Below are 22,854 nucleotides of genomic sequence, written 5' to 3'. Positions count from 1 at the left end.
CCCCAAATCCCCCCAACTCCCCCCAAATCTCTCCAAATCCCCCCCTAAATCCCCAACTCCCCCCCAAAACTCCTCAAATCCCCCCAAACTCCCCAAATCCCCCCCAGAACTCCTGAAATCCCCCCTCAAACCCCCCAAAACTCCCCAACTCCCCCCCAAAACTCCCCAAATCCCCCCCAAAACTCCTCAAATCCCCCCTCAAACCCCCCAAACATCCTTAAATCCCCCCCAAACTGCCCAAATCCCCCCCAATTCCCCTCAAACTCTCCAAAACTCCCCCAATCCCCCCCATAAGTCCCCAAATCCTCCTTAAATCCCCCCAAAACTCTCAGACCCCCCCCCTATTCTCGCCCCTTCCCCCGTTTGAACGCCCCGGACCCGCCGCCCGCGCAGCCCCCGTGCAGCGGCGCCGCCGCCGCCTCCCCGCTCTGACGTCACGCTCCCCCCCCTCTCTTCTGACGTCAGCGAGCGCCCCCCTTCGGGAGCGCGCCGTGACGTCACGAGGCGCGGGGCCGGCGCGGAGCGGGGGCGCAGGTTCGGCGGGGGGCGGCGGAGGGGGGGGGCCGAGCGCGGCCGGAGGGAGCCGAAGGTTGCCGAGGGGGAGCCGAGCGCGGCCGGAGGGAGCCGAGCGCGGGGCGGGCCGAGCCGAGCGCAGCCGAACGGGGCGGGCGGGGGGCGCGTTGCCATGGCAGCGGGGCGGGCCTGGCGGCGCTGCGGCGGGCGCCGTGCGGGCCGGGCCGGGCCGGGCCGGGGCCGGGGCCGGGGCCGGGGCCGGGGCCGGTCTGACGGCGGTGCCCGCAGGCGCTGCCCCCCGCCGCCATGCTCATCAAGGAGTACCACATCCTGCTGCCCATGAGCCTGGAGGAGTACCAGGTGGCTCAGCTCTACATGATCCAGGTGCGGCCGGGCCCGGCGGGGGGGGGGCGCCGGGACTGTGCGGGGACACCGGGACGGTGACGAGATGGGGGCCCGGGACGGGGCCGAGGGGACACCGGGACCGTGTGGGGACACGGGGGTGGCACCGAGATGGGGTCCCGGGGAGGCTGGGGGGACACCGGGGCTGTGTGGGGACACGGGGACAGTGCCAAGATGGGGGCTGGGGGGGGCTGGGGGGACACCGGGGCTGTGTGGGGACACCGGGACAGCACCGAGATTGGGGCTCGGGGGGGCTGGGGGGATGCTGAGGGGTGCGAGACTGCGGGGACGGTGTGGGGCTGAGGAAAGGGGGCTGAGGATGGGGGTCTGGGAAGGGCGGTGTGGAATCGGGGGGTCTCTGGGCAAGGGGCTGCCCCCGGGGGGGTTTTGGGGTGTGGAGCCAAGCAGGGGGATCCCAGGAGCAGGTGTGGGGCTGAGGGGGTTTGTGGTTGGGGAAGGATGCAGGGGACCTGCATGCCGGTGAGGTGCTGGGTTTTGGGGCACGGGGTGCTGCGTGTGGGTTTTGGGGCACGGGGTCTCATCCAGCCCTCGCCCCGCAGAAGAAGAGCCGGGAGGAATCGAGCGGCGAGGGCAGCGGGGTGGAGATCCTGGCCAACCGGCCCTACAGCGATGGCCCCGGCGGCAGCGGCCAGTACACCCACAAGATCTACCACGTGGGCTCGCACATCCCCAGCTGGTTTCGGGCGCTGCTGCCCAAGGCTGCGCTGCAGGTGGAGGAGGAGTCCTGGAACGCCTACCCCTACACCCGCACCAGGTGGGACCCCCGGGGGGGACGCGGGCTGGGCTTTGGGGCTGCCTGCCGGGCTCAGCCCTGTCCCCGCACCTCCCGCAGGTACACCTGCCCCTTTGTGGAGAAGTTCTCCATCGAGATCGAGACATATTACCGGCCAGATGCGGGCCAGCAGACCAATGTCTTCAACCTGAGCGCAGCTGAGAAGAGGCAGAGGATTTTGGGTGTGTAAGGCAGGGGTGCCGTCACCACGGCCCAGCAGGATCCAACGCCTGCCGGGGTCCCTGTGCAGCTCTTCTGGGGCTGGCTGCACCGCAGAGCCCGAGGGGCTCAGCCTTTCACCAGGCAGCCCAGCGAGAGGCTCAGCGCCTGCAACGCAATGGGTTTTGCTCCCTCCTCTGGCCCTTGTGTTATGGGAGCGATCTGGGGGGGGAACCCTGAAAGGAGAAAGGCAGCAGTGCCCCGAGCACCCTGCCCCGTCTGGTGGCAGCACCGTTAAGCGAGAGTCCGTGTTAAAAACATTCTGGGGGATGATTTCATTTCCTGCCCCCTCGCCTTGCCTGTGTGTTTGTTTGCAGCTCTCCCCAGTGCCAGGCTGCTCCCCTGTCCCCCGTCCCAGCCCATCCCACGTGGTCTGGCACAGCTTTGACCCTCTCGTAGTGCGAGTGGGAACCTGCACCGGGCTCTGGCAGGGCATTTTGGATCGGCTGGAGTGGGGGGAGCTGGGAAAGCGTGTCCCCATTTTCCCCCTTTGCTGCCCTGCTTCCCCTGCTCCCCAGAGCTTTGCTTGGCATTGCTCTCCGGCCCCAGCCCCTCTGCGCTGGCTGAGGGCAGAGCTGGGGGTCCAGGGCAGATTCACCCCCCCCGGGGGGAGGTTTGTCCCCGGCTGCTGCCTGCTCCTGTTCCCGGCGGTGTCGGCGCGGTCGTTTTAGGCACCGGAGTGCAGCGCGTCACGCTCTGCTCTTAAAATGGAGGCCTAAAATAGGCACTCGGAGGAAATGATTCATCTGACCTATTTCTCTCATTGGTTCTTGCAGCACCGGGGATGTCCGGCTGGGACGCTGGTGGTGCAGGCCTGGGGGGGACAAATTTTGTCCCTGCCACCACCAAGCAGCAACCGGGGCCGAGGGGACAGCGGGCAGGGCACGGCCCCTGCTTGATTTCTCCCCCGGACCCAGTCCCGTGAGCTTCCAGCCGCTCCTCAAGGAGCACGGGGCCGCCGCTGACCCCGGGAGGGATTTTCTTTGCCAGCTCTTGCTCCCACCCCGCTGTCTTGTAGCGCCTCGGATGTAAAATCCCCTCTCATGTTTCAAAGGGCGGCTGGCAGCAGAGCGAATGCCAGGGCTGTCGGGGCCGAGCTGGCCGCCTTGTCCTGCGAACCGCACCGGTAGCAGCGTCCTCACGGGTTTTCTCCCAGCAAACAGACCCGCGGGGTTGTTGCGGGAACAACACGGGAATAACGCCGTCCCCACGCCACGATCCGAGCTGCTCCACGAGCTCGCTGGGCGCTGCTTTAAGGGCTGGTGCTGGCCCTGCTGCCACGGCACAGGGGGTGTCAGCGGGGCCAGACAGATCCGGGGCTGCGAGGTTTTGCTTTGCTCCTCGCCCCGTTCCTGGCGGAGGCAGTGAGCGGGACTCCCCGCCGCACCGCGCCGCCTGGTTTGGCCTCAATCTCAGCCCCCACGTCCCCGGGGTCACCCGCGCCTTCTCCCAGCTGCCAAATCTCCTCGCTAATGCGCCTAAGTGTGTCAGCCCGGCTCGGAGCGCCCAGCCCCCCCGTGGCTGCCTGCGCCTCTTGCAGCCGCTCCTCGGGGCGCTGGATCCAGCCCTGGCGTGGGGACGGGACGCGCTCGGGTGCACCCAAAGGTGCTGTTGAGGTTACAGCCACAGGGATGGTGCTCGCTGGCACCGCCAGCGTGAGCTCGCGGCGCGTGGAAATAATTTGCAGGGTGCCCCCGGTCCTGTTTTTGTGCGTTTTTCTCCACTTTCCTCCCCTTTTCTTGCTCCTCTGAGCCTTGAGGGGTAACGAGTGCTGCTCTCCTTCCTCTCCCTCAGACACCATTGACATCGTGCGTGACCCCATCTCCCCCGGGGAGTACAAGCCCGAGGAGGACCCCAAGCTCTACCACTCGGCCAAGACGGGCCGGGGGCCGCTGGGGGACGACTGGCTGGAGGCGGCCGCCGGCGGGCCCCTGATGTGCGCCTACAAGCTCTGCAAGGTGGAGTTCCGCTACTGGGGGATGCAGTCCAAGATCGAGCAGTTCATCCACGACGTCGGTGAGCGCAGGGCGCTGGCACCGCCCTGCCCGCGAGGGCAGCGGGTTTGGGGACGTGGGCGCCGGGGCCACGCCGCGCTCGCTCCCCGCTGCCCGTCGCAGGCTTGCGCAAGGTGATGCTGCGCGCCCACCGCCAGGCCTGGTGCTGGCAGGACGAGTGGACGGACCTGACCATGGAGGACATCCGGCAGCTGGAGGAGGAGACGGCGCGGATGCTGGCGCAGAAGATGGCCAAGTGCGGCGAGGCCGAGGAGCCCCCCGCCGCCGGCCCCAGCCCCGAGGGGCGGCCGGAGCCGGGAGCTGCCGGCGGGCAGGAGGGTGCCGAGGCACCGGGCACGTCTGATGCCTCCCCCGACGATACCTTTGCCAAGCAGTGGTCCACGTCTTCCCGCTCTTCCTATTCTTCCCAGCATGGAGGTGAGAGAACGGGTCCTGTGCTGGGTGAGTAGGACTCCAGCCTCCTGCGGCTCGGGGTGCGGGAGCAGCAGGGGCCTGTGGGGCAGGAGTGGGGGCTCGCTGCCTTGGGGGCTCTGAGCCCTGACCCTGTGCTGGTGGCAGGGGGGGTGTCTCCTCAGAGCCTGTCCGAGTGGCGGATGCAGAACATTGCCCGTGACTCCGAGAACAGCTCCGAGGAGGAGTTTTTCGACGCCCACGGTATGGCGGAGTAGCCCCACGGCTTCGGGTTCTGGTGGTGGGGAGCCTGAGCAGGGGCCGCTCTGGGTTTGCCCCACGGGGGGCAGCAGGACGCCGGGGTGCGGGCTGCCCTTCGCCCACCCCCCGGCCCCATCCCTTCCCCCGCAGAGGACCTGTCTGACAGCGACGAAGTCTTTGCGAAGGAGATGACCAAGTGGAGCTCCAACGACTTCTTGGACACGCTGGAGCGGCCGGCAGAGCTGGACGAGGCTCTGGGTGAGCAGGGTGGGCACAGCCTGCCCCAAACCCGGGGGCTGACCCCCGCGTGGACGCCCTGCCTCGGCTCACCCGGGCCACGTGCTCGCAGGGGACGGACCCAGCGCTGCCAAGGCAGACGGCGAAGGACTGGCGGCGGCTGGTTTCTCGGAGGTGTGTGCAGCCTCAGCCTGTCCCTCGCGCCCCCCTGCTGGGACCCCGGCGTGGGTGCAGACGGGAGCTCTCTCCTTCCTGCAGGGCATCTCGGCCGAGAGCGCGGCGCAGGCGTGCCGGATCCACGCGCTCTTCCTCATCCTCCACAGCGGCAACATCCTGGACCAGGGGGTGGGCGAACCGGGCTCCAAGCAGGCGGACGTGCAGACGCTGGCGGCCACCTTCGACGCCGTCACCCGCGTCCACTTCCCCGAGGCGCTGGGGCACGTGGCGCTGCGCCTGGTGCCCTGCCCGCCCATCTGCGCCGCTGCCTACGCCCTCGTCTCCAAGTGAGGATGGCGGCACGGCGTGCCGGGGCTGTGGGGTGAGAGGGGGCTTTCCCCACGCAAACCGCTCCCGGGAGGGGACGTGGGGAGGTGGCGGGCTCAGGGAGGGGGCTCTGCTTCTCTTGGTGTGGCATCTGGAGAAGCGAGCGTCGTGCGATGGCTTGGGGATGCCGGGGCAGCCCTGCTCACCCGCTCTCTGTGCCCCTTTCAGGCTCAGCCCCTACAGCCACGACCGGGACAGCCTGTCCAGCAGCCAGGACCACATCTCGCTGGCAGCCCTCCCGTTGCTGGCCACCTCCTCGGGGAGCTACCAGCACGCCGTGGGCACCGTCATCACCCGCGCCAACCAGGCGTACAGCACCTTCCTGCACTCCGGCGAGGGCGCCGGCTTCTGTGGCCAGGTGAGAGGGGCGGGGAGCTCGGGGCAAGCTTCACCCTGGGTTCCAGCTGGGACTTGGCTCCCACCGGGGACATTTTCAGCCCGGACAGCGTGCCGTCCGCAGGTGGTGCTGCTCGGGGACTGCGTTGGAGGCATCCTGGGCTTCGACGCGCTGTGCCAGAGCCGGGCGGGCGCAGGGGGCAGCCGGAGCAGCAGCCGCCGTGGCAGCCTGGTGGGTGCCCGTGTCTTCGAGCCGTCGGTGTCGGCAGTGGCTCAGCAGCAGCCAGCCACTCGCTGATGTTTTCCTCTCCTCCTGCAGAGCACGGAGCCCATCTCCCCCGAGCTGTGTGGCGGCAGGGACCCGCTGGCCGACGGGGCGGATGGAGCAGCAGGGTCAGGCCAGGCCAGCCCCGAGCCGGGTGTGCAGGGGGACAGCCAGCATCCCGGCTCCTCGTGCAGGTGAGAGCAAGGGGGACAGTCAGCAGCGCCACCCCCTGTCCCCGTGGGAGTGCTAGTGGCCTCCTGGCAAATCTTACGCTCTATGCAAAGGGTGAATTTTTGATCTGCACCACCCTGGGAGGGAGCATGGTATAGGTGCAGTGCCCTGCCGTAGCTCCCCTGCTTCCAGCAGCTCCTCTGGGCTAACGGGGCTGCAGTGGGTGCAGCGCTGGCTTTCCCATGCCCACTGGCAATGCTGTTGCAGCCCGCAGCCCAGTGAGGCCCCGCTGGAGGCAGAGGCACCGCGAGGCAATTCTGCAGCGCCGGATGGGGCGGAGGGCGCCAGCACCCGCCTTGACTTTAAGGTATCCGGCTTCTTCCTCTTCGGCTCCCCGCTGGGGCTGGTGCTCGCGCTGCGCAAGACCGTCATGCCCGCTCTGGACGGTGAGGACCCCCTCTGGCTGCGGTGTGAGCCCCCAGGCCTCCCTGCAGGGCTTGAGGCCTTCTCCTGAATTGTGTTCCCCCTTGCCCTGTACGAGTCTGAATCCCCCAGACCTCCTGAAACAGCTCTGCTTAGGTTTGGGCCCCTTGCACGCCCTGGCTCTGGGGGTCTTTGTGTTGGCACGTGCCTGAGTGTCCCCCTTCCTGCCCCGTGCCAGCCCAGCCTGTCCCACGGCATCACAGGCTGCCACCGGCATCCTGGGTTTGTCTCCCTAGCCTTTCCTGCCTCCGGGTACTACTTTCTCCTCCCTGGGTGCCACGCTCCCCCGTGTCTCTCAGCCCTCCTACCCCATCCCTGCCGTGCTCCTGGCAGCCCTGACCACCCCCCCCCCGCCCCAGTGGCCCAGCTGCGTCCCGCCTGCGAGCAGATCTACAACCTCTTCCATGCGGCCGACCCCTGCGCCTCCCGCCTGGAGCCCCTCCTGGCCAAAGCCTTCCACGCCGTGCCGCCGCTCAGCGTGCCCCGCTACCAGAAGTACCCGCTGGGCGACGGCACCTCCTCCCTGCTGGGTGAGCGGCCCCGCTGCCGGTCCAGTCCCGGGTTCTTGAGGGGGGTCTCCAGGGGGGCTCTGGGTGGCCTGACTCGGTGCCGCCCGCAGCGGAGGCCCTGCAGATGCACTCTGCCCTCTTCCTGCCCGAGGTGGACCTGGCCGCTCCCCCCACTCCCACCGGCAGCTTCGGGGGCTTCTGGAGGGGCAGCGAGCCTGGAGAGCCCCCCACGCCCGCCAGCACCAGTGAAGTTGTCAAGAGTGAGTGTCGTTCCCTGCCCACCCCATCCCAGCACCTCGGCTGGGCACGAGGCACCACGATGTCCAGAGGTCTGGTGCGGGGCCTGAAGTGGGGACGGGGAGCAGGGTGTGGGATAAGGCCCAGGGACGGATTCATGTGAGCTCTCCTGGCAGTCCTGGAGCGCTGGTGGGGCCCGAAGCGCATCGACTACTCGCTGTACTGCCCCGACGCGCTGACCGCCTTCCCCACCATCACCCTGCCCCACCTCTTCCACGCCAGCTACTGGGAGTCCTCTGACGTGGTGGCCTTCATCCTGCGCCAGGTACGGCAGGGACAGCGGGGCGGGCGGCCCGGCTCACCCGCCGGAGGCTGAGCTGTGCTGTGCCACCCGGCAGGTGATGGAGAAGGAGGGCCCGCAGCCGGCGGAGAGCGAGGAGAGCTCTATCTACAGCCCCGCCATCCCCCGGGAGAAGTGGCAGCGTAAGCGCACCCAAGTGAAGATCCGGGTACGTACCCCGTGGCCAGCTGCTGGTTTCGGGGCTGCAGCTGCCGGGAACCCGACCCTTTGCCAGGGCAGCCTCGGGATCAAGCTTGGGTGGCCAGGCAAGTCCCAGTCCCCGTGGTGATGCGGCTGGGAAGGTTTGCCGCTGCCTGCTGCGAGGCTGCCACGCTGGTCCCACAGCCTGGCGGGGGCTGCCTGCCACCTCGGGGGCTCTCGGGTAGCCATGCGCAGCCCCAGCGCTGGCTGCTGAGCCCCGCGTGTCCCTGCAGAACGTGACAGCCAACCACCGGGCCAGCGACATCATCGTGTGTGAGGGCAAAGCGCAGGTCCTCAGCGGGCGCTTCATGTACGGCCCCCTGGACGTGGTGACCCTGACTGGGGAGAAGGTACTGCTGGGGCTTGCGGGTGCTGCCGGGGCATCCCTGGAGGTGCAACGAGAGGGTAGAGATGTCTGGGGGTGGACACGGGGCCGATGTCACCTGCAGCTAAGGGGCAGGGGAAGGGCTGGGGACCAGGGCCTTGTAGGATATGGTGGGAGAGGATCGTAATGACCTGTGGGTTAGGGAAACAGCAGCTAGCAGGCTCTGTGCTCAGCCCTTTTCCCCTCCCTCAGGTGGATATCTACATCATGACGCAGCCGCTCTCGGGGAAGTGGCTGTACTACGGCACCGAGGTGACGAGCGGCAGCGGGCGCCTGACCTTCACCATCCCTCCGGACAAGGCCCTGGCCATCGGCATCTACCCCGTGCGCATGGTGGTCAGGTGCGGTGCGGCTGCCTGCTGCTGGCAGGGACGCCTCGGCCACCTTCTTCTCCAGCTCGCTGGGCAGAAATCTGGGGGCTGAGGGAGGTGGCAGAGCTGGCGCTGAGCCTCCTTGCTGTCCTGTCCCAGGGGCGACCATAGCTACGCAGAGGCGTACCTCACGGTGGTGGCACGGGGCACCGAGTCGGTGGTGTTCAGCATCGATGGCTCCTTCACTGCCAGCGTCTCCATCATGGGCAGCGACCCGAAAGTGCGGGCGGGCGCTGTTGATGTCGTACGGTAGGTGCTCTTATTGTGAGGGTAACCGGCCTTTTGTGGTGTGGTGACAAACTGGTCAGGGCGGCGAGGGCATCAGAGCCATCCCGGGGATGCGATAGGTGTGATAGGCCACAGCTCCGCCAGCGTTGCTAAAATCCCCACAGAGGACAAGGTTTTGGAGCCAGCGCCCATGCCTGCTCTGTCGGGAGCTGCCTGGTGGCTTCCCACCGGCGGGACTGTCCTCGGGTGGGCTCCCGGCAGCAAGGCGTGTACCCCCCAGGCACTGGCAGGACTCGGGCTACATGATCATCTACGTGACGGGGCGCCCCGATATGCAGAAGCACCGCGTGGTGGCCTGGCTCTCCCAGCACAACTTCCCTCACGGCGCCGTCTCCTTCTGCGACGGTCTCACCCATGACCCCCTGAGGCAGAAAGCAGCCTTCCTGCAGAGCCTGCGCACCGAGGTGGGCGAGGGGCGGCGGTGGGGGGTAGGGTGGGCTGAGCTGTAATCCCTGGCCCTCTCCATCCTCGGAGGAGCCACGTGTGGAGATGCTTGGAGCTGGACCAGTAGCACTGGTACCAGGACCGTGATCCGGGGCATAGTGACCCGGTGCCCTGGGGGTTGGCCAAGATCAGGGCACACGTGGCTGCCCCCGGGGCTGTGGGAAGGGTCTGTCCCTGCCTTACCCCTCCTCTCCGTGGGCAGGCAGAGATCACCATTGTCGCCGGCTACGGCTCCACCAAGGACGTCTCCGTCTACAGCTCCCTGGGGCTGGCGCCGTCGCACATCTACATCGTGGGCCGGGCCGTCAAGAAGTTTCACAACCAGTGCCAGGTACAGGGGCAGGGCTGGGGGTGAGCTGGGGCTGCGGGATACATGCGCTGCTCCTGCCGGGGTCTCAGGCTGTCCTTGTGCCCCGCAGTTCCTGTCCGAGGGCTACGTAGCCCACCTAGCCCAGCTGGAGGCGGCAGCCCTGGCCCATTCCCCCAAAGGACCCCCCCGGCCCGTGCTGGGCAAAGGCACCTACGGCTGCCCGGCGCCCGTCGACTTCCTCCGCAAGCAGAGCCAGCTCCTGCGCTCGCGGGGCTCCAGCCAGGCGGAGCGGGACGGGGGCCCCCCGCCCGCGCCCCCCAGCCTGCCCCGTGCCAAGCCCCGCAGCGTCAGCCTCAAGCTGGAGGGTGAGGAGTGAGCGCGGCGCGGCCCCCGTCGTCTTCCCCCCTCCCCGGACACAGCCTTGATTTCCCAGCCAGGAGTGCCTGGGGCTGGAGCACACGGCGGGCCCTGAGCCGAGAGGAAGGAGAGGAGGGCGCCGCGCCCCAAAACCACGGGGCCCTGCGAGACCGCTCCAAGCTGCTCCAGGGGCAGGAGTGACCCCCCCCGTCAGGGCTGAGCCCCCCTGGTACCACCTGCAGCCCCCCAGCTCTGCCTCCACCCTGCTGCCCCATCCCGTGGGCCCCCCCCGTCCCTTTTGGGGGGCAGTGCCCTTGGGGGTTTGCCTCCCAGCCAGCTCTGGGGGGCTGGAATGGTGCCCCCCGGGCTCCGTTTCACCTTTCCCTGCCGGGGGTGGGTGGTGACGGGGGGGTTGTGGTTGCGCCCTGCGGGCAGCAGCCCCCTCCCTGCGACCGCGTATTTATTTCCGTTCGGTGTTGCAAGTTGTTGGGGGTAGGGGGAAGGGCTGGGATTAAAAACAAACAAACAAAAAACGGTTCCTCTGCTCTGTTCATTTCGTTGTGAATAAAGCCACGTAAAGCAGAGCTGCTGCATGTCTGCTCTGTGCCAGCACGGGGGCTGCGCCTTCCCTCCCCCCCCCCCCCCTTCAGCCAAACCCTGGCCCCAGGGAGCCACCGACCCAGGGCCTCACGTGGTGCCACACGCGGAGCAGGCACGGCAGGCAGGTGGCCGCAGGGGCCGGGCCGTCAGCAATTTAGGACGCGTCACAGGGGACTGACTTCGTGTCCCTGCCAGGAAACGCAGCCCGGGGCTGGGGGGGGGGGCTGTCCTGGTGCCCCCGGCTCCGTGCTGTGGCTGAGAGGCCGCCGCAGCAGGCAGCACGTGGCTGAGCAGCAGAGGCAGGCGAGCACCGAGGAGCAGGGCAGAGGACACGCGTCCTTGAGACTCAAGGGTGAGCACCAGGGCTGCTGCCTGCAGGCCGAGCTCTCGGCAGCGAAGGGAAGGGGCTGGCCTGGTGGTTTTACACCAACGGGCTGTACCCCTCCGTGTAACACCTGCCTGTGCAAGCTCCTGACTGACATAAAGCCATGCAGCCCTAGACACGTTAGCAGCTATAGTACACGAATGACGTGGAGCACTTACCAAACCAAGAAACAGCTCCGTTTTGCAGTGAGTCTGCAGGACCCCAGGGCCGAGGCTTGCCAGGCTCGCTCTCGTGCTCCTGCCCTGCCTGGCACTTTGTTTTACTTGAGCTATCGCTAACAGCAATTTTCTAAGTGGCCAGATGTCTGCGATGAGTTTTACTTTTGTTTATCTCGGTATTGCATGACCATAGCTTTATATAGATAGCAGTAACAAGCAGTCAGTTTAGATAACATATTTACGACTGACGTGGTGACGTAGCACAGGAAATGCAGACTCGGGACGATAGCAGCAGCCTTGAGCAGCGACGATGCAGGATGTGGTGTGCAGTACAGGCACGGAGGGGCAAGAGACGGGGCCCAGGCTTGGCACTGGTGACCCCCACGGCCCTGAACAGCTCAGCCAGACCCATGCAGAACGGCGTAGCCCAACGTAAAAGATAAAAATCAATGAACGAATAAAAGAAACATGGAAGAAAGCAGCGGGCTTGAGCTTGTTTCACCCCGTGTAGTCCTTCGCAGCACTTGGGGCTGCCCGGCACCGTGACGACGAGCACAGTCTAGTGACCGGTTGGGAGATGCACGCTTATACTGCGACTCAACTGTATGTGGCGATTGCTATACTCTTGAGTAATGCTGCGACTTAAGCGTGCTGCTGTATCACCGTGCTGTGTCGAAATCCCGTGCAGCTTCCCATGACTTCAAATAAGTAAACTTTGTATTAAACATTAATAAACATCGATAAAACATTCCACATGGGGAATATCTAAAAACCTGGTCCGAGAGCGTCGCGCTCTCACACGTGGCCACGGGCTCTACTGCGAGAAGATGTCCTTGAAACGGATCTTGTCCTCCGCGTCCTTCTCGCGCAGGCGCGCTTCCAGGCTCCGCAGCTCCCTAGAGACGACGGGGCGCAGCGACGGGTCGAGTGCCAGCACCTTGGCGAAGTCAGCCCGCGCCTCTGCCACGTTCCACACCGCTGCGTGGGCCTTGCCCCGCTTGAAGTAGGCCTTGACGTTGTCTGCGGGGAGAGCTGTTGGCTGGGGAGCGTGGGGGCGTCCCCAGCAACCCCTCGCTCTGCCAGCGCTCGTCACAGCCGGCCGGGCCGGCCCGCGGCTCCTTACCCTCGTACTTGTTGAGGATGGAGGAGCAGTGATCCAGCACCTCGTAGTACTCCTCACACTGCAGCTTGCACTGGCAGTAGTTTAACAGTAGTGGTGTGATCTTCTGGTCGAGCTCGATCCAGTCCGGAGAGCCAGGCTGTTCCTGAAGGATGAAAAGGAGGGGGGAGAATCCTGCACAGTGGGAGGGATGGGGGGGGGCCCCGAGAGGGGCCGGGGAGCCCCACCTTCATCTGCAGGTTCTTGAGGCAGGCAATGGCATCGTAGTATTTGGCCGCTGCCTCCTGCACCTTGCCCTGCCGGTACAGCTCGTTGCCCTCCTTGTGGATCAGGGGTACAGCCTGCAGCTTCTCCTCGTCCGTCATGGCCCACGGGTCCTGCTGGTAGGAGCCGGGCTCCTCCACCTGCCGGCACCCCCCTGTCACGCGGGCGGCGGAGAGGGGCAGCCCCAGCACCCTCACCCCCAGAACCCCCCAGGGGGGCAGGGGCGCACGCAAGCGCTTCCCTCGCCCCGCACCGAGCGCGCGCGCCCGCCGAGCGCGTCCTCACCTTGAGCACCTCGATGTCGAAGATGAGGGGCTGGGGGTTCTTCTGCAGCTCGTCCAGGTCGGGGTAGCCGAGCGAGTAGTGGTCGTGCAGCTGGGCGACGCTGCAGCAGTGCCGCTGCCCCTCCAGCGGGTCCTTCCCCGCTGCGATGTTGCGCAGGCTCTTGGCCACCAGCGGGTACAGCACCACGTGCTGGGGGGGGGGGGGGGGGGGGCACTGGGACCTCGCACCCCGGGGGGGTGCAACCACCCCTGGGCTGGCCACGCCCCACACCAACAAGCCCCGCCCCTCAATAACTAACCACGCCCCTCCCACCAAGCCCCGCCCCCCCATGCACGAACGCCCCGCCCCCTCCCTATCGGGAAGCCCCGCCCCCAACCTGGAAGCCACGCCCCCGACCGGGAAGGCCCCGCCCCACCTTGGCGTCGCAACGGAAGCGGGCGCGCTCTCCGGGCCGCATGGTGCGCAGCGCCGCCTCCCAGACGGGCAGCTTGAACTTCTTGCCGGCGATCAGCTCCATCGGCTTCCCGCGGGCCCTGCTGTCGTCCAGCGGCGCCTCGTCCCCCCCGCACCGCAGGGTGCGGTAGTGGAAGGTGGCCTGCGGGCGGGACGCGCCGTCGCCATGGCGACCGGGCCTCCCTCCTCTGCGCATGCGCCACGCCCCCTCCCCCCTCCGGTCACCGTCCCCGGTCCCGGTCCTCTCCCCCCCCGCCCCCCCCCGGCGGTCCCGGCCGCACCTTGGTGCCGTCGCGGAAGTCGGGCAGCGGCCCGGTGCCCTCCCGCAGCACCTCCTTGTGCACGCCGTCCGCCCGCAGCCGCTCCGCCAGCTGCGCCATCGCCCCGCCGCCTCCGCCCGGCTCCTTCCGGGGGAGCGGGAGGGGACGCACGGGGAGAGGGGGGGCGGCGGCGCGCCCTGGCGGCCGGAGGGCGCAGTGCGGGGGGAGGGGGGAGCGGCCGGGCCTCCTGCGCGGGGGCTGCGTGCAGGGAGCCGGCTGCTGCTGCCGCTGCTGCTGGGGCTGACCGCCCCGCCAGGGGGTTTGGGGCTGGAGCCCGGCCCGGGCCTTTCTGAGCAGCCCGGGAGCTGCAGCCCCTTGGCAGAGCCCGTCCCTGCAGCCGTGGACCCAGGAGCCCCCTGTCCCCAGCGAGCCGTGCTGCCACGCGCTCCTCCTGCAGCGGGGCTGTGCCAGAAGGGCAATGCCCTGTGTCTCGGCCCTGCATACGGGCAGGGCTTCACTTTTGAGTGATGCCTGCACATCCGGCACACAAGTAACGTGCACTTTCTGCATCCACTGCTGCAGCTCAGTGCCCAAGAAGCCGCGCAGGTCCCTTGGGCTCAGCCTCGGCTCCGAGCCCCGTTGGTAGCATCCCTGCTGCTGCACAAAGCCACGATGCTATTGCCAGCAGTGCAGGTGGCCCAGCAGCTGTGTGCAGTCGATGCCGACGCAGTGTTCCTGGCAGGGGAAAAACGCCCCCCTCCTGCCTGCACTGTTGGGAGAGCGAGGGGCCATGGGTACGCACCTGCAGTAAGTGCCTGTGCCACCAGCCACTGCAAGGGGCTGGAGATGTCCCTCCTGCACATGTTGAGGCCAGCACAGGGACCTGATTCTCCCCGGTGACACCCAGGCTTGTTGAAGGTGGACAAGGCCACCCCCAACAAAGGCTGAGTACTGGGGTGCTGAGGGAGACCCAGATCTGGGGACACCCCTGTCCCCATGGGGACCTGCTCTCTGCGGGCACTGCCCCAACCCCAGCTCAGGGGGACATGGGTGCCGGGCAGGCTGGCTCACCTCGGGGACATTTGGGTACTGAGCTCCAGTGGGGAGGCGGGGGGGTGCATGACGCCAGAAGCGGAGCCGAGTCTCATATTTGGGCACAGAGCAGGTTATTGGAGGCTGGGCCCTGGCAGGCAGCAGATAACCCTCCTGATAGCGGCTCACAAGGTGCCTCCGCCGCCCCCATTGGCTCCTGCCAGCGGGGGCTGCCTATATATCCCCCTCCCCACCGCGGGGCTGCGTCTGGCACTGGGGGCAGGATGGTGCCTGCCAGAGCACTGGGGCTGCTCCTCTGCGTGCAGCTCTGCGGGGGTGAGTGGTGGGGCTGGCCGTGGGGCAGGGGCTGGCCGTGGGGCAGTGGGCAAGCGGTGGGGCAGGGAGCAGCCGTGGGGCAGGCACCCCGCGGGCTCAGCAAGGTCCCTGGGGTTGCCCGCAGGCAGCGGGGAGCTGCGGCTGGTGGATGGTGGCGGGCGCTGCGCCGGCCGGGTGGAGGTGAAGCACGAGGGCGAGTGGGGCTCCGTCTGCAGCTACGACTTCGACTGGGACCACCGTGGTGCTGGCATAGTGTGCCGGCAGCTGGGCTGCGGTGCGGTGGCCCGGGCATCCCCGTATGCCCCGTTTGGGCAGGGTAAGGGACGCATCTGGCTGCATCCATTTTGTCGAGGCGGAGAAGCCACCTTGCAGGAATGCCTCCACTTTGGCTGGGGCCAGCCGTTCTGTGGCCACGAGTGGGACGTGGGGGTGACCTGCACAGGTGAGGAGGGGTGGTGGTGCTGGGGATGCCGTGCTGGGACCCCCAGGACTGGACTGAGGTTGGTGTCCGGTACAGAGGCGCTGGAGCTGCGTCTGGCGGCTGGCAGGGGACCCTGTGAGGGGAGAGTGGAGGTGAAGCTGCGGGGACGCTGGGGCACGGTGGTGGACGACTCCTGGGACATGGAGGACGCCGAGGTGGTGTGCCAGCAGATGGGCTGCGGCTCGGCTGCTGGCGCCTCCCAAGGTTCCCAATTTGCTCAAGGAGATGGTCCCATCAGCTTAGCCTTTATCAACTGTAAGGGGGATGAGAAGGCCCTCTGGGACTGCAAGATTCGGGGTTGGGGACCATATACCAGCCCAATTAAACACGAGAGCACTGTGGTCTGCCAAGGTGAGTGCTGGGGACATGTGGTTCTGCAGGGAGCCCCCTCGTCCGCATCCGCCCCAAGAGCGCTCCTCTCCTGGCAGGGTTCTCCCGTCTGACTGGAGGGGACGGCGCCTGCTCGGGGCGGCTGGAGGTGCGGCAGGGCCGCGCCTGGGCCACCGTCTGCCACGGCCACGTGGACCTCAAGGCCGCCCAGGTGGTCTGCAGGGAGCTGGGCTGCGGCATGGCAGTGGCCGTCCCCGGTGCCGGCCATTTTGGGGCAGCAACGGGGCCGCTCTGGGACGGCGCCTTTGAGTGCAACGGCAGCGAGCCACTCCTCGCCAACTGCGCCCGGCGGCCGACCCACGGCCAGTCCTGTGCTGGCCCCGCTGCTATCGTCTGCTCACGTAAGTGCTGGGGCTGGGGGGCTGGGGTGGACCCTTGCAGGGTGATGTGCTCAGTGGGTCCCTGTTGTGCTGCCTCCCAAGCACCCTCTCTCTGCTGCAGCCTACACCGGTTTCCGTTTGGCGGATGGCGGCTCGGGCTGCGCCGGGCGGGTGGAGGTGGAGGAGCAGGGGACATGGGGAGCCCTGTGTGCCACTGCCTGGGACCTGCCCGACGCCCACGTCCTGTGCCGCCACCTGGGCTGCGGCCCCGCCGCCTCCCTGCCCCCAGGAGGCCATTTTGGGACGGGCACGGCGACGGGGCCGCTGCGGCGCGATGCCCTGAGCTGCAGCGGGAGCGAGCGGCACCCGGGCGAGTGCCCCGTGGCGGTGCTGGGGGAGCCCGCCTGCCCCCCTGGCCATGCCGCCGCCGTCAACTGCTCAGGTGGGTGCAGGGGACGCGGGCACCCGTGGCAGGCGGGGAGCAGTGCCAGTCCCCACGGCATGGCCGGGCTCTTGCAGGCAACGCTGAGCCCCTGCGGCTGCTGGACGGGGAGAGCCGGTGCGACGGGCGGCTGGAGGTGGCCACAAGCCCCAGGCACTGGGCCCGTGTGACTGCGGGGCCGTGGGATGACCGAGCTGCCTCCGTGGCGTGCCGGCAGCTGGGCTGCGGTGTGCCAGAGAAGGTCTACGCTGTGCCGGCTGCCAGCTTGGGCCCTGTGGAGCTGCAGGAGCTGCGGTGTGCTGGCACCGAGGAGCGCCTGGCACAGTGCAACACCTCGGGGCCTGCCGCAGCGCCCAGCCACAGCCCCACAGAGGCGGCCGTTGCCTGCTCAGGTGAGTGCGCTGGGAAGGGCCGCGGGTGCCCAGCGGGTGCCCCCAGCCCCATCCTGGCCCTCCCGTGCAGGCAGCCGGCGGCTGAGGCTGGCGGGCGGCCCCGGGCGCTGCGCCGGCAGGGTGGAGGTGTACAGCGAGGGCACCTGGGGCACCGTCTGCCAGGACGCCTGGGACCTGCCACATGCCAACGTTGTGTGCCGCCAGCTGGGGTGCGGACGGGCCCTGGAGGCGCCCGGCTCTGAGCGCTTCGGGCCCGGCGTGGGGACGCTGTGGCCGGGTGCCGGGGGCTGCTCGGGGACGGAGGCGGCTCTCTGGGACTGCCCAGCCCCAGCACGGCGTGGCTGCCGCCGGGGCGGTGGTGCCGGTGCCGTGTGCTCAGGTGAGCACTGTGATCCCTGAGCTGGGGAGCAGTCCCCACTGCCCGTGGGGTGCGCGCTGCCCCGTGAGGTGCCGTGACCCCGCTGTCCCCTGTTGTTGCAGGGCTGCTGCGTCTGGCGGGGGGCAGCAGCAGCTGCAGCGGGCACCTGGAGGTGCTGCACGAGGGGACGTGGGGCCGCGTGTGCGCCAACGACACCAGCCCCGCCACAGCTGCCGTTGTCTGCCGCCAGCTGGGCTGTGGCACCGGGGGGAGGCTGTCGGCCGTCCCCGCACAGGGCTCGGTCCCCGCCTGGCTGGGCTGGGTGCAATGCCAGGAGGGGGTCCCCTCGCTCTGGCGCTGCCCCTCGGCGCCGTGGCACCTGCAGTCCTGCGGTCCTGCCGGGGTCACCCACATCGCCTGTGACGAGGACACCGAGGGAACGAGCGGGGCCACCACAACTGCAGGTAGGAGCTGCCAGCACAGGGATGCTTGCACAGGTGGCTCTGCCCGTGCCCACTGACCCCTGCTCCTGCTGCCGTGCGGATCCCAGCCTCACACTGCCCCTGGCCATCCCTGCAGGTGTCACCAGCAGCGTTGCCCCACTGACAGCAGTGTCGGGGAGTGTGCCCGTGCCCACGGTCCTGTGCGTGCTCCTGGGGACGCTGCTGGGCCTGGCCCTGGCAGCCCTGGCTGTGCAGGCACACCGCACACGGGTGCAACGCCGAGGTGGGCACTGCCTTGGGGGTTCCCCTGGGATCATGGAGGACAGAGGGGGATGCCGATGCAATGCTACTGCCTTTCAGGCCCCATCAGAGCCACGGATCCCGGCTCTGAGGCCGTGTACGAGGAGCTGGATTACAGCCTGATGCCCGAGTACCAGGAGGTGCCCAGTCACACAGGTGGGAGCACGGTCGTCCCTGGGGCCTGGGGCTGTCCCATCCCTGGACAAGCACCCAGTGCCCTGTTCTCCACAACAGGCTCCCTGTCGAAGGGCTCAGGCATGAAGCTGCAAGATGAGAACTGGGATAGTAACAAAGAGGACAGCAACCCCGTGGAGGCCTCAGGTAGAGGAAGGGGCACTCAACAGGAACTGGAAGGCACAGGGGACCTAAGGAGAAGGGTCACAGACAAGCAGTGGTGCTGGGGAGGTGAGGGGATGTGGTCCTTCTTGCTGCGTCCTCAGCCCCCGCCCCTCCCTGCCTGGTACAGCCCCCCCAGCCCAGCCTGGGCACGGCCCCCTGGATGGCTACGACGATGCTGCGGCTGTGCCGGAGGAGCCCCCCACTCCCCACGGCGGGGACGCCCTGGCGCAGTGCCACGGGGACATGGGCTATGACGACATTGACATCAGCACCCTGGGGACAGCGCCATAAGGAGAGCCTGGGGACACGGCTGCAAAAGGGGGCTCCAATCCCAGGAACGAGTGGCCGTGCCCATGGGGGGGCACCCGTCCCTGCGCAGCCCTCAGCACGCTGCAGAAACAGCTCCTTATGCCCACCCCCACCCGTGACCCAACATCATGCCAGGGTCCTTGTGAAGTTTTTCAGCATGGCCTTTCCCTGCACAGCGGTCTTTCTGATTAAAGTCCCCAACTGCTTGGAACCTCGCTCCCAGCACCGGCGCCTCTCTCTCTCCCGGGTCCATCGTCCGTTCCTCGGGGCCATGGGGCAGAGCTGGGCCCGCAGGCACATCCCCATGGCTCTGGGCACGCAGGAAGGACTAGGAAGAGCCCAGGGCCCGGCCCCAGGCCCTTCCTTTGGCCCCAGAGCTGCACGCTCTCCCCGCCTGGAGAACAGGCTGAGGGAAGGGCACGGCGCTTCCCAGGGACACTTCCCCTGCCACAGCACCCCCAGCACCACCTCCCAGGACACAGCAGTGGGATCACGTGCACCCTCAGCAAGCTGACAGAGGACACCAAGGTGGACAGGAGTGTTGATGTGTCTGGGGGCAGAAAGGCTCTGCAGAGGGACCTGGATAGGCGGGACGATGGGCCGAGGCCAACTGTACGAGGTTCAACAAGGCCAAGTGCCGCGTCCTGCACTTGGGGCACAACAACCCCATGCAAGGCTGCAGGCTGGGGGCAGTGGCTGGAAAGCTGCCTGGTGGGAAGGGAGCTGGGGGGATTGGTGGGCAGGCGGCTGAACAGGAGCCAGCAGTGTGCTCAGGTGGCCAAGAGGGCCAACAGCCTCCTGGCTTGTATCAGAACTGGTGTGGCCAGCAGGGCGAGGGAAGTGATTGTCCATCTGTACTTGGCCCTGTTGAGGCCACACCTTGAGTACTGCATTCAACTCTAAGGCCCCCACTACAAGAAGGACATGGACCAGTCCAGAGGAGGCCATGAGGGTGATCAGAGGGCTGGAGCAGCTCTCCTCTGCAGACAGGCTGAGGGAGTTGGGGTTGTTCAGCCTGAAGAAGAGAAGGCTCCAGGGAGACCTTCCAGTGGCTTTCCACTACTTAAAGGGGACTACAGGAAAGCTGGGGAGGGACTCTTCATCAGAGACTCTGCATCATGGCCTCCCATCCCTGCAGGGAGGCAACAGCACCTCCCACTTGAGTGTTATCAGCAAACTTGCTGAGGATGCATTCCATTCCTGCATCCGGATCATGGTTAAAAATTTTGAACGGGACTGGCTCTAGGGCTGAGCTCTGGGGAACAGCGCTAGTTACTGGCCACCAAACATCTGGAGAAGCAAGCGCATTCCCCAGAGATGGTTAAGGGTCTAGAGGGGAAGACGTGAGGAGCAGCTGAGGTGCCTTGGTTTGTTCAGCCCACACAGAGCAGGCTGAGGGGAGGCCTCATGGCGGCCTGCAGCTTCCTCAGGAGGGGAGCGGAGGGGCAGGCGCTGAGCTCTGCTCTCTGGGGACAGCGACAGGACCCGAGGGAATGGCATGGAGCTGGGACAGGGGAGGGTCAGGCTGGGTATTAGGGAAAGGTTCTTTACCGGGAGGGTGATTGGGTACTGGGACAGGCTCCCCAGGGACATGGTCACAGCACCGAGCCTGCCAGAGTTCAAGAAGCGTCTCAGACACATGGTCTGATTTTTGGGTGGTCCTTTGAGGACCCAGGAGTTGGACTCGATGATCCTTGTGGGTCCCTTCCAACTCGGCACATTCCATGATTCTGTGATTCTTCCTCCTGCCATGGCCACATGGCCCTGCCTTGGAGTAGCCTGCCTCGTCCTCTTCCTCCTCCTCCTCCTTCTCAGTAGGAGTTTCTGCCCTTACTAAACGAGGTGACTTTGGCATCCATTGTTTCGTCTTGTGGACAGAGGTGACTGAGAGAGGCATGGGTTGGTTCTCGGGCCCAGCCGCAGGGCCTGTCGTAGGGGCTGGCATGGCTGCATGTTGTAGTGATTTCTGTCTCTTTGGAATTGCCAGGGTGATGGCCCACCTTTCTCAAACATTTAACTAGGTTTTTGGGATTCTGCACCTGTTCAGGGCAGAAGTTCCAAAGCATTGGAGATGCTTATGGAAGAACTTTACTTAAAGGGTTGTGAGGCATTGGAATGGGCTGCTCAGGGAAGTGGTTGAGTCACCATCCGTGGAGGTCTTTAAAAGATGTTTAGATATAGAGCTTAGTGATATGGTTTAGTGGAGGACTTGTTAGTGTTAGGTCAGAGGTTGGACTAGGTGATCTTGGAGGTCTCTTCCAACCTAGATGAGTCTGTGATTCTGTGATGTATGTATATGTGTATGAATGCAGACATATAGCCCGTGATGCAACGCCTGCCAGGCTGAAGTTAACACACGTGAAGATATAAGAGTATGTCATAAAAAGATTGATTTATTTTTACACTAGGCTTTCTGATATGCCTACGGGAGTATTGCCAAAGGAATTTTCCCAAAGGAAAACAACTGCCATTTCTCAAAAACTGAAGAAGAAGGAATATTAATTATGTTAATTAAACTGAAATACATTTTACATTTTCAAATATTTATATCTGAAGACAGCGGCAGAGAGGGCCGGGCTCTGCTGTGGTGGTTTTACCGTGCTACACAGCTGAGCTCCACCAAAACCGCTCTCTCACTCGCCCTCCTTGATGACAATAGGGGAGATAATATGATGGAAAGGGCTCAAGGGTTGAGTTAAGGACAGGGAGATTGCTCACCAGTTACGGCACGGGCAATACAGATCCGTGTAGAGAGATTAGTATAATTTCTTTCCAATCATTAGCAGACTAGAAGAGTGAGGAACTAAAAGCATGCTAAAAACACCTTCCCCCATCCACCCTCTTCTACGTCCTCCCCCGAGTGGCGCAGGGGAACAGGCAATGGGGGCTGCGGTCAGTCCCTGATGCTTCGTCTCTGCCACTCCTTCACGGTCACTCTCTGCCCCTGCTCCACGTGGGTCCCTCCCACGGGATGCCGTCCTTCCCGAACTGAGCCTGCGGGGGCTGCCCACAGGCAGCAGCTCTTCAAGAACTGCTCCCACATGGCTCCGTACCACGGGGTCCATCCCCCAGGAGCAAACTGCTCCAGCTCGGGTCCCCCACGGGCGGCAGCTCCCCCCAGACCCCCTGCTCCTGCGTGGGCTCCTCTCCACGGGCTGCAGCTCCGGCCTGGGGCCTGCTCCTGCGGGGGCTCTCCATGGGCCGCAGCCTCCTCCAGGCCACATCCACCTGCTCCACCGGGGGCTCCTCCACGGGCTGCAGCGTGGAGATCTGCTCCGTGTGGGACCCATGGGCTGCAGGGGGACAGCCTGCTCCACCAGGGGCCTCTCCACAGGCCGCAGGGGAACTGCTGCTGGATAAGGGGAACGTCCTGGATCAGGGCCCCCAGCATAAGAAAGATGTGGCCCTGCTGGAGCGAGTCCAGGGGAGGGCTGCAAAGGTGATCAGGGGCCCAGAGCAGCTCTCCTATGAAGAAAGGCTGAGCGAGCTGGGGCTGTTCAGCCTGGAGAAGAGAAGGCTCTGGGGAGACCTCCTTGCGACCCTTCAATACTTAAAGGAGTCTTATAAAAAGGATGGAGAAGGACTCTTTACTCAGGTAGGCAATGCCAGGAACCATTGGGAATGGTTTTATACTAAAAGAGGATAGATTTAGATTAGACATTAGGAGGAACTTCTTCCCTGTGCGGGTAGTGAGGCAAATGAAGTAACCTAGTGGGTGACATCTCTGCCTATGGCAGGGGGTTGGAGTTAGATGATCTTTTAGGTTAGACAGGAACTTCTTCCTTGTAAGGGTAGGAAGGCACTGGAACAGGTTGCCAGGAGAAGTTGTGGATACCCCATCCCTGGAGGTGTTCAAGGCCAGGCTGGAGGGAGCCTTGGCCAACCTGACCTAGTGGGTGGCATCCCTGCCTATGGCAGAGGGTTGGAGTTCCAACCCAAGCTAGTCTTTGATTCTCTCCAGCACCCAGAGCAGAGCTCACAGGCAAACAGGGCATGGAGGTGAGGGAACCACCGGCCGGGAGCAGCAAAAAGGGCCGGCTCTTACCCCATCTGCAAGGGCCCTGATGGCCCTGCTCTGCTTCATCGTGTCCCTGCAGCTGGCTGTCTGCGTGCGTGT

General features: G+C 65.9%; 3 protein-coding genes across 12 annotated transcripts; 2 read left to right on the top strand and 1 right to left on the bottom strand.

Annotated features, from left to right (window-relative positions):
• Nucleotides 1-331: 331 nt before the first annotated feature.
• On the top strand, nt 332-11,845 carry PITPNM1 (phosphatidylinositol transfer protein membrane associated 1). 2 transcript variants are annotated; one of them, XM_080594934.1, is made up of 25 exons: nt 332-534; nt 802-897; nt 1,476-1,690; nt 1,769-1,890; nt 3,722-3,943; nt 4,045-4,359; nt 4,501-4,596; nt 4,744-4,851; nt 4,943-5,004; nt 5,089-5,333; nt 5,542-5,731; nt 5,834-5,941; nt 6,029-6,168; nt 6,413-6,591; nt 6,988-7,158; nt 7,248-7,397; nt 7,551-7,699; nt 7,773-7,883; nt 8,149-8,265; nt 8,493-8,641; nt 8,771-8,920; nt 9,180-9,363; nt 9,606-9,734; nt 9,823-10,078; nt 10,151-11,845. In XM_080594934.1, the coding sequence occupies exons 2-25, from the start codon at nt 820-822 to the stop codon at nt 10,183-10,185; spliced, it is 3,681 nt and encodes a 1,226-aa protein (XP_080451060.1). In that variant the 5' UTR covers nt 332-534; nt 802-819; the 3' UTR covers nt 10,186-11,845. The 2 variants fall into 2 exon arrangements, with proteins under 2 accessions (XP_080451060.1, XP_080451059.1); XM_080594933.1 differs by lacking the exon at nt 332-534 and having other exon boundaries at nt 700-897.
• AIP (AHR interacting HSP90 co-chaperone) lies at nt 11,357-14,112 on the bottom strand. 3 transcript variants are annotated; one of them, XM_080595018.1, is made up of 7 exons: nt 13,617-13,776; nt 13,298-13,477; nt 12,883-13,071; nt 12,561-12,737; nt 12,337-12,478; nt 11,987-12,233; nt 11,357-11,911 (listed from the first exon to the last, which is right to left on the bottom strand). In XM_080595018.1, the coding sequence occupies exons 1-6, from the start codon at nt 13,713-13,715 to the stop codon at nt 12,028-12,030; spliced, it is 993 nt and encodes a 330-aa protein (XP_080451144.1). In that variant the 5' UTR covers nt 13,716-13,776; the 3' UTR covers nt 11,357-11,911; nt 11,987-12,027. The 3 variants fall into 3 exon arrangements, with proteins under 3 accessions (XP_080451144.1, XP_080451143.1, XP_080451145.1); XM_080595017.1 differs by having other exon boundaries at nt 11,357-12,233; XM_080595019.1 differs by lacking the exons at nt 11,357-11,911; nt 11,987-12,233 and having other exon boundaries at nt 13,617-14,112.
• A 144-nt stretch (nt 14,113-14,256) lies between these two features.
• On the top strand, nt 14,257-22,652 carry LOC308196221 (scavenger receptor cysteine-rich domain-containing protein SCART1-like). 7 transcript variants are annotated; one of them, XM_080594940.1, is made up of 10 exons: nt 14,257-15,405; nt 15,481-15,795; nt 15,873-16,175; nt 16,276-16,596; nt 16,674-16,988; nt 17,059-17,367; nt 17,469-17,810; nt 17,926-18,072; nt 18,150-18,245; nt 18,324-22,652. In XM_080594940.1, the coding sequence occupies exons 1-10, from the start codon at nt 14,592-14,594 to the stop codon at nt 18,680-18,682; spliced, it is 3,321 nt and encodes a 1,106-aa protein (XP_080451066.1). In that variant the 5' UTR covers nt 14,257-14,591; the 3' UTR covers nt 18,683-22,652. The 7 variants fall into 7 exon arrangements, with proteins under 7 accessions (XP_080451066.1, XP_080451064.1, XP_080451065.1 ...); XM_080594938.1 differs by having other exon boundaries at nt 14,257-15,795; XM_080594939.1 differs by having other exon boundaries at nt 14,257-15,279; nt 15,873-16,988.
• Nucleotides 22,653-22,854: the final 202 nt, after the last annotated feature.

The sequence above is a fragment of the Anser brachyrhynchus genome, assembly GCF_964034855.1.
Source record: "Anser brachyrhynchus genome assembly, chromosome: 5".
NCBI lineage: Eukaryota > Metazoa > Chordata > Aves > Anseriformes > Anatidae > Anser > Anser brachyrhynchus.
This window is presented reverse-complemented; position numbering and strand designations above follow the sequence as displayed.

Excerpts from the sequence above, each read along its gene's own strand:
- PITPNM1 (XM_080594934.1), top strand. The coding sequence starts at position 820 with ATGCTCATCAAGGAGTACCACATCCTGCTGCCCATGAGCCTGGAGGAG. Across the intron at positions 5,005-5,088 it reads CGGCGGCTGGTTTCTCGGAG|GGCATCTCGGCCGAGAGCGC; the intron begins GTGTGTGCAGCC and ends TCCTTCCTGCAG. Across the intron at positions 5,732-5,833 it reads GCGCCGGCTTCTGTGGCCAG|GTGGTGCTGCTCGGGGACTG; the intron begins GTGAGAGGGGCG and ends TGCCGTCCGCAG.
- AIP (XM_080595019.1), bottom strand. The coding sequence starts at position 14,097 with ATGCAGGGCCGAGACACAGGGCATTGCCCTTCTGGCACAGCCCCGCTG. Across the intron at positions 12,738-12,882 it reads TCGACATCGAGGTGCTCAAG|GTGGAGGAGCCCGGCTCCTA; the intron begins GTGAGGACGCGC and ends GGGTGCCGGCAG. Across the intron at positions 12,479-12,560 it reads TCAAGAACCTGCAGATGAAG|GAACAGCCTGGCTCTCCGGA; the intron begins GTGGGGCTCCCC and ends TTCATCCTTCAG.
- LOC308196221 (XM_080594935.1), top strand. The coding sequence starts at position 14,592 with ATGGGGACCTGCTCTCTGCGGGCACTGCCCCAACCCCAGCTCAGGGGG. Across the intron at positions 18,073-18,149 it reads CACACGGGTGCAACGCCGAG|GCCCCATCAGAGCCACGGAT; the intron begins GTGGGCACTGCC and ends ACTGCCTTTCAG. Across the intron at positions 18,246-18,323 it reads GGAGGTGCCCAGTCACACAG|GCTCCCTGTCGAAGGGCTCA; the intron begins GTGGGAGCACGG and ends TCTCCACAACAG.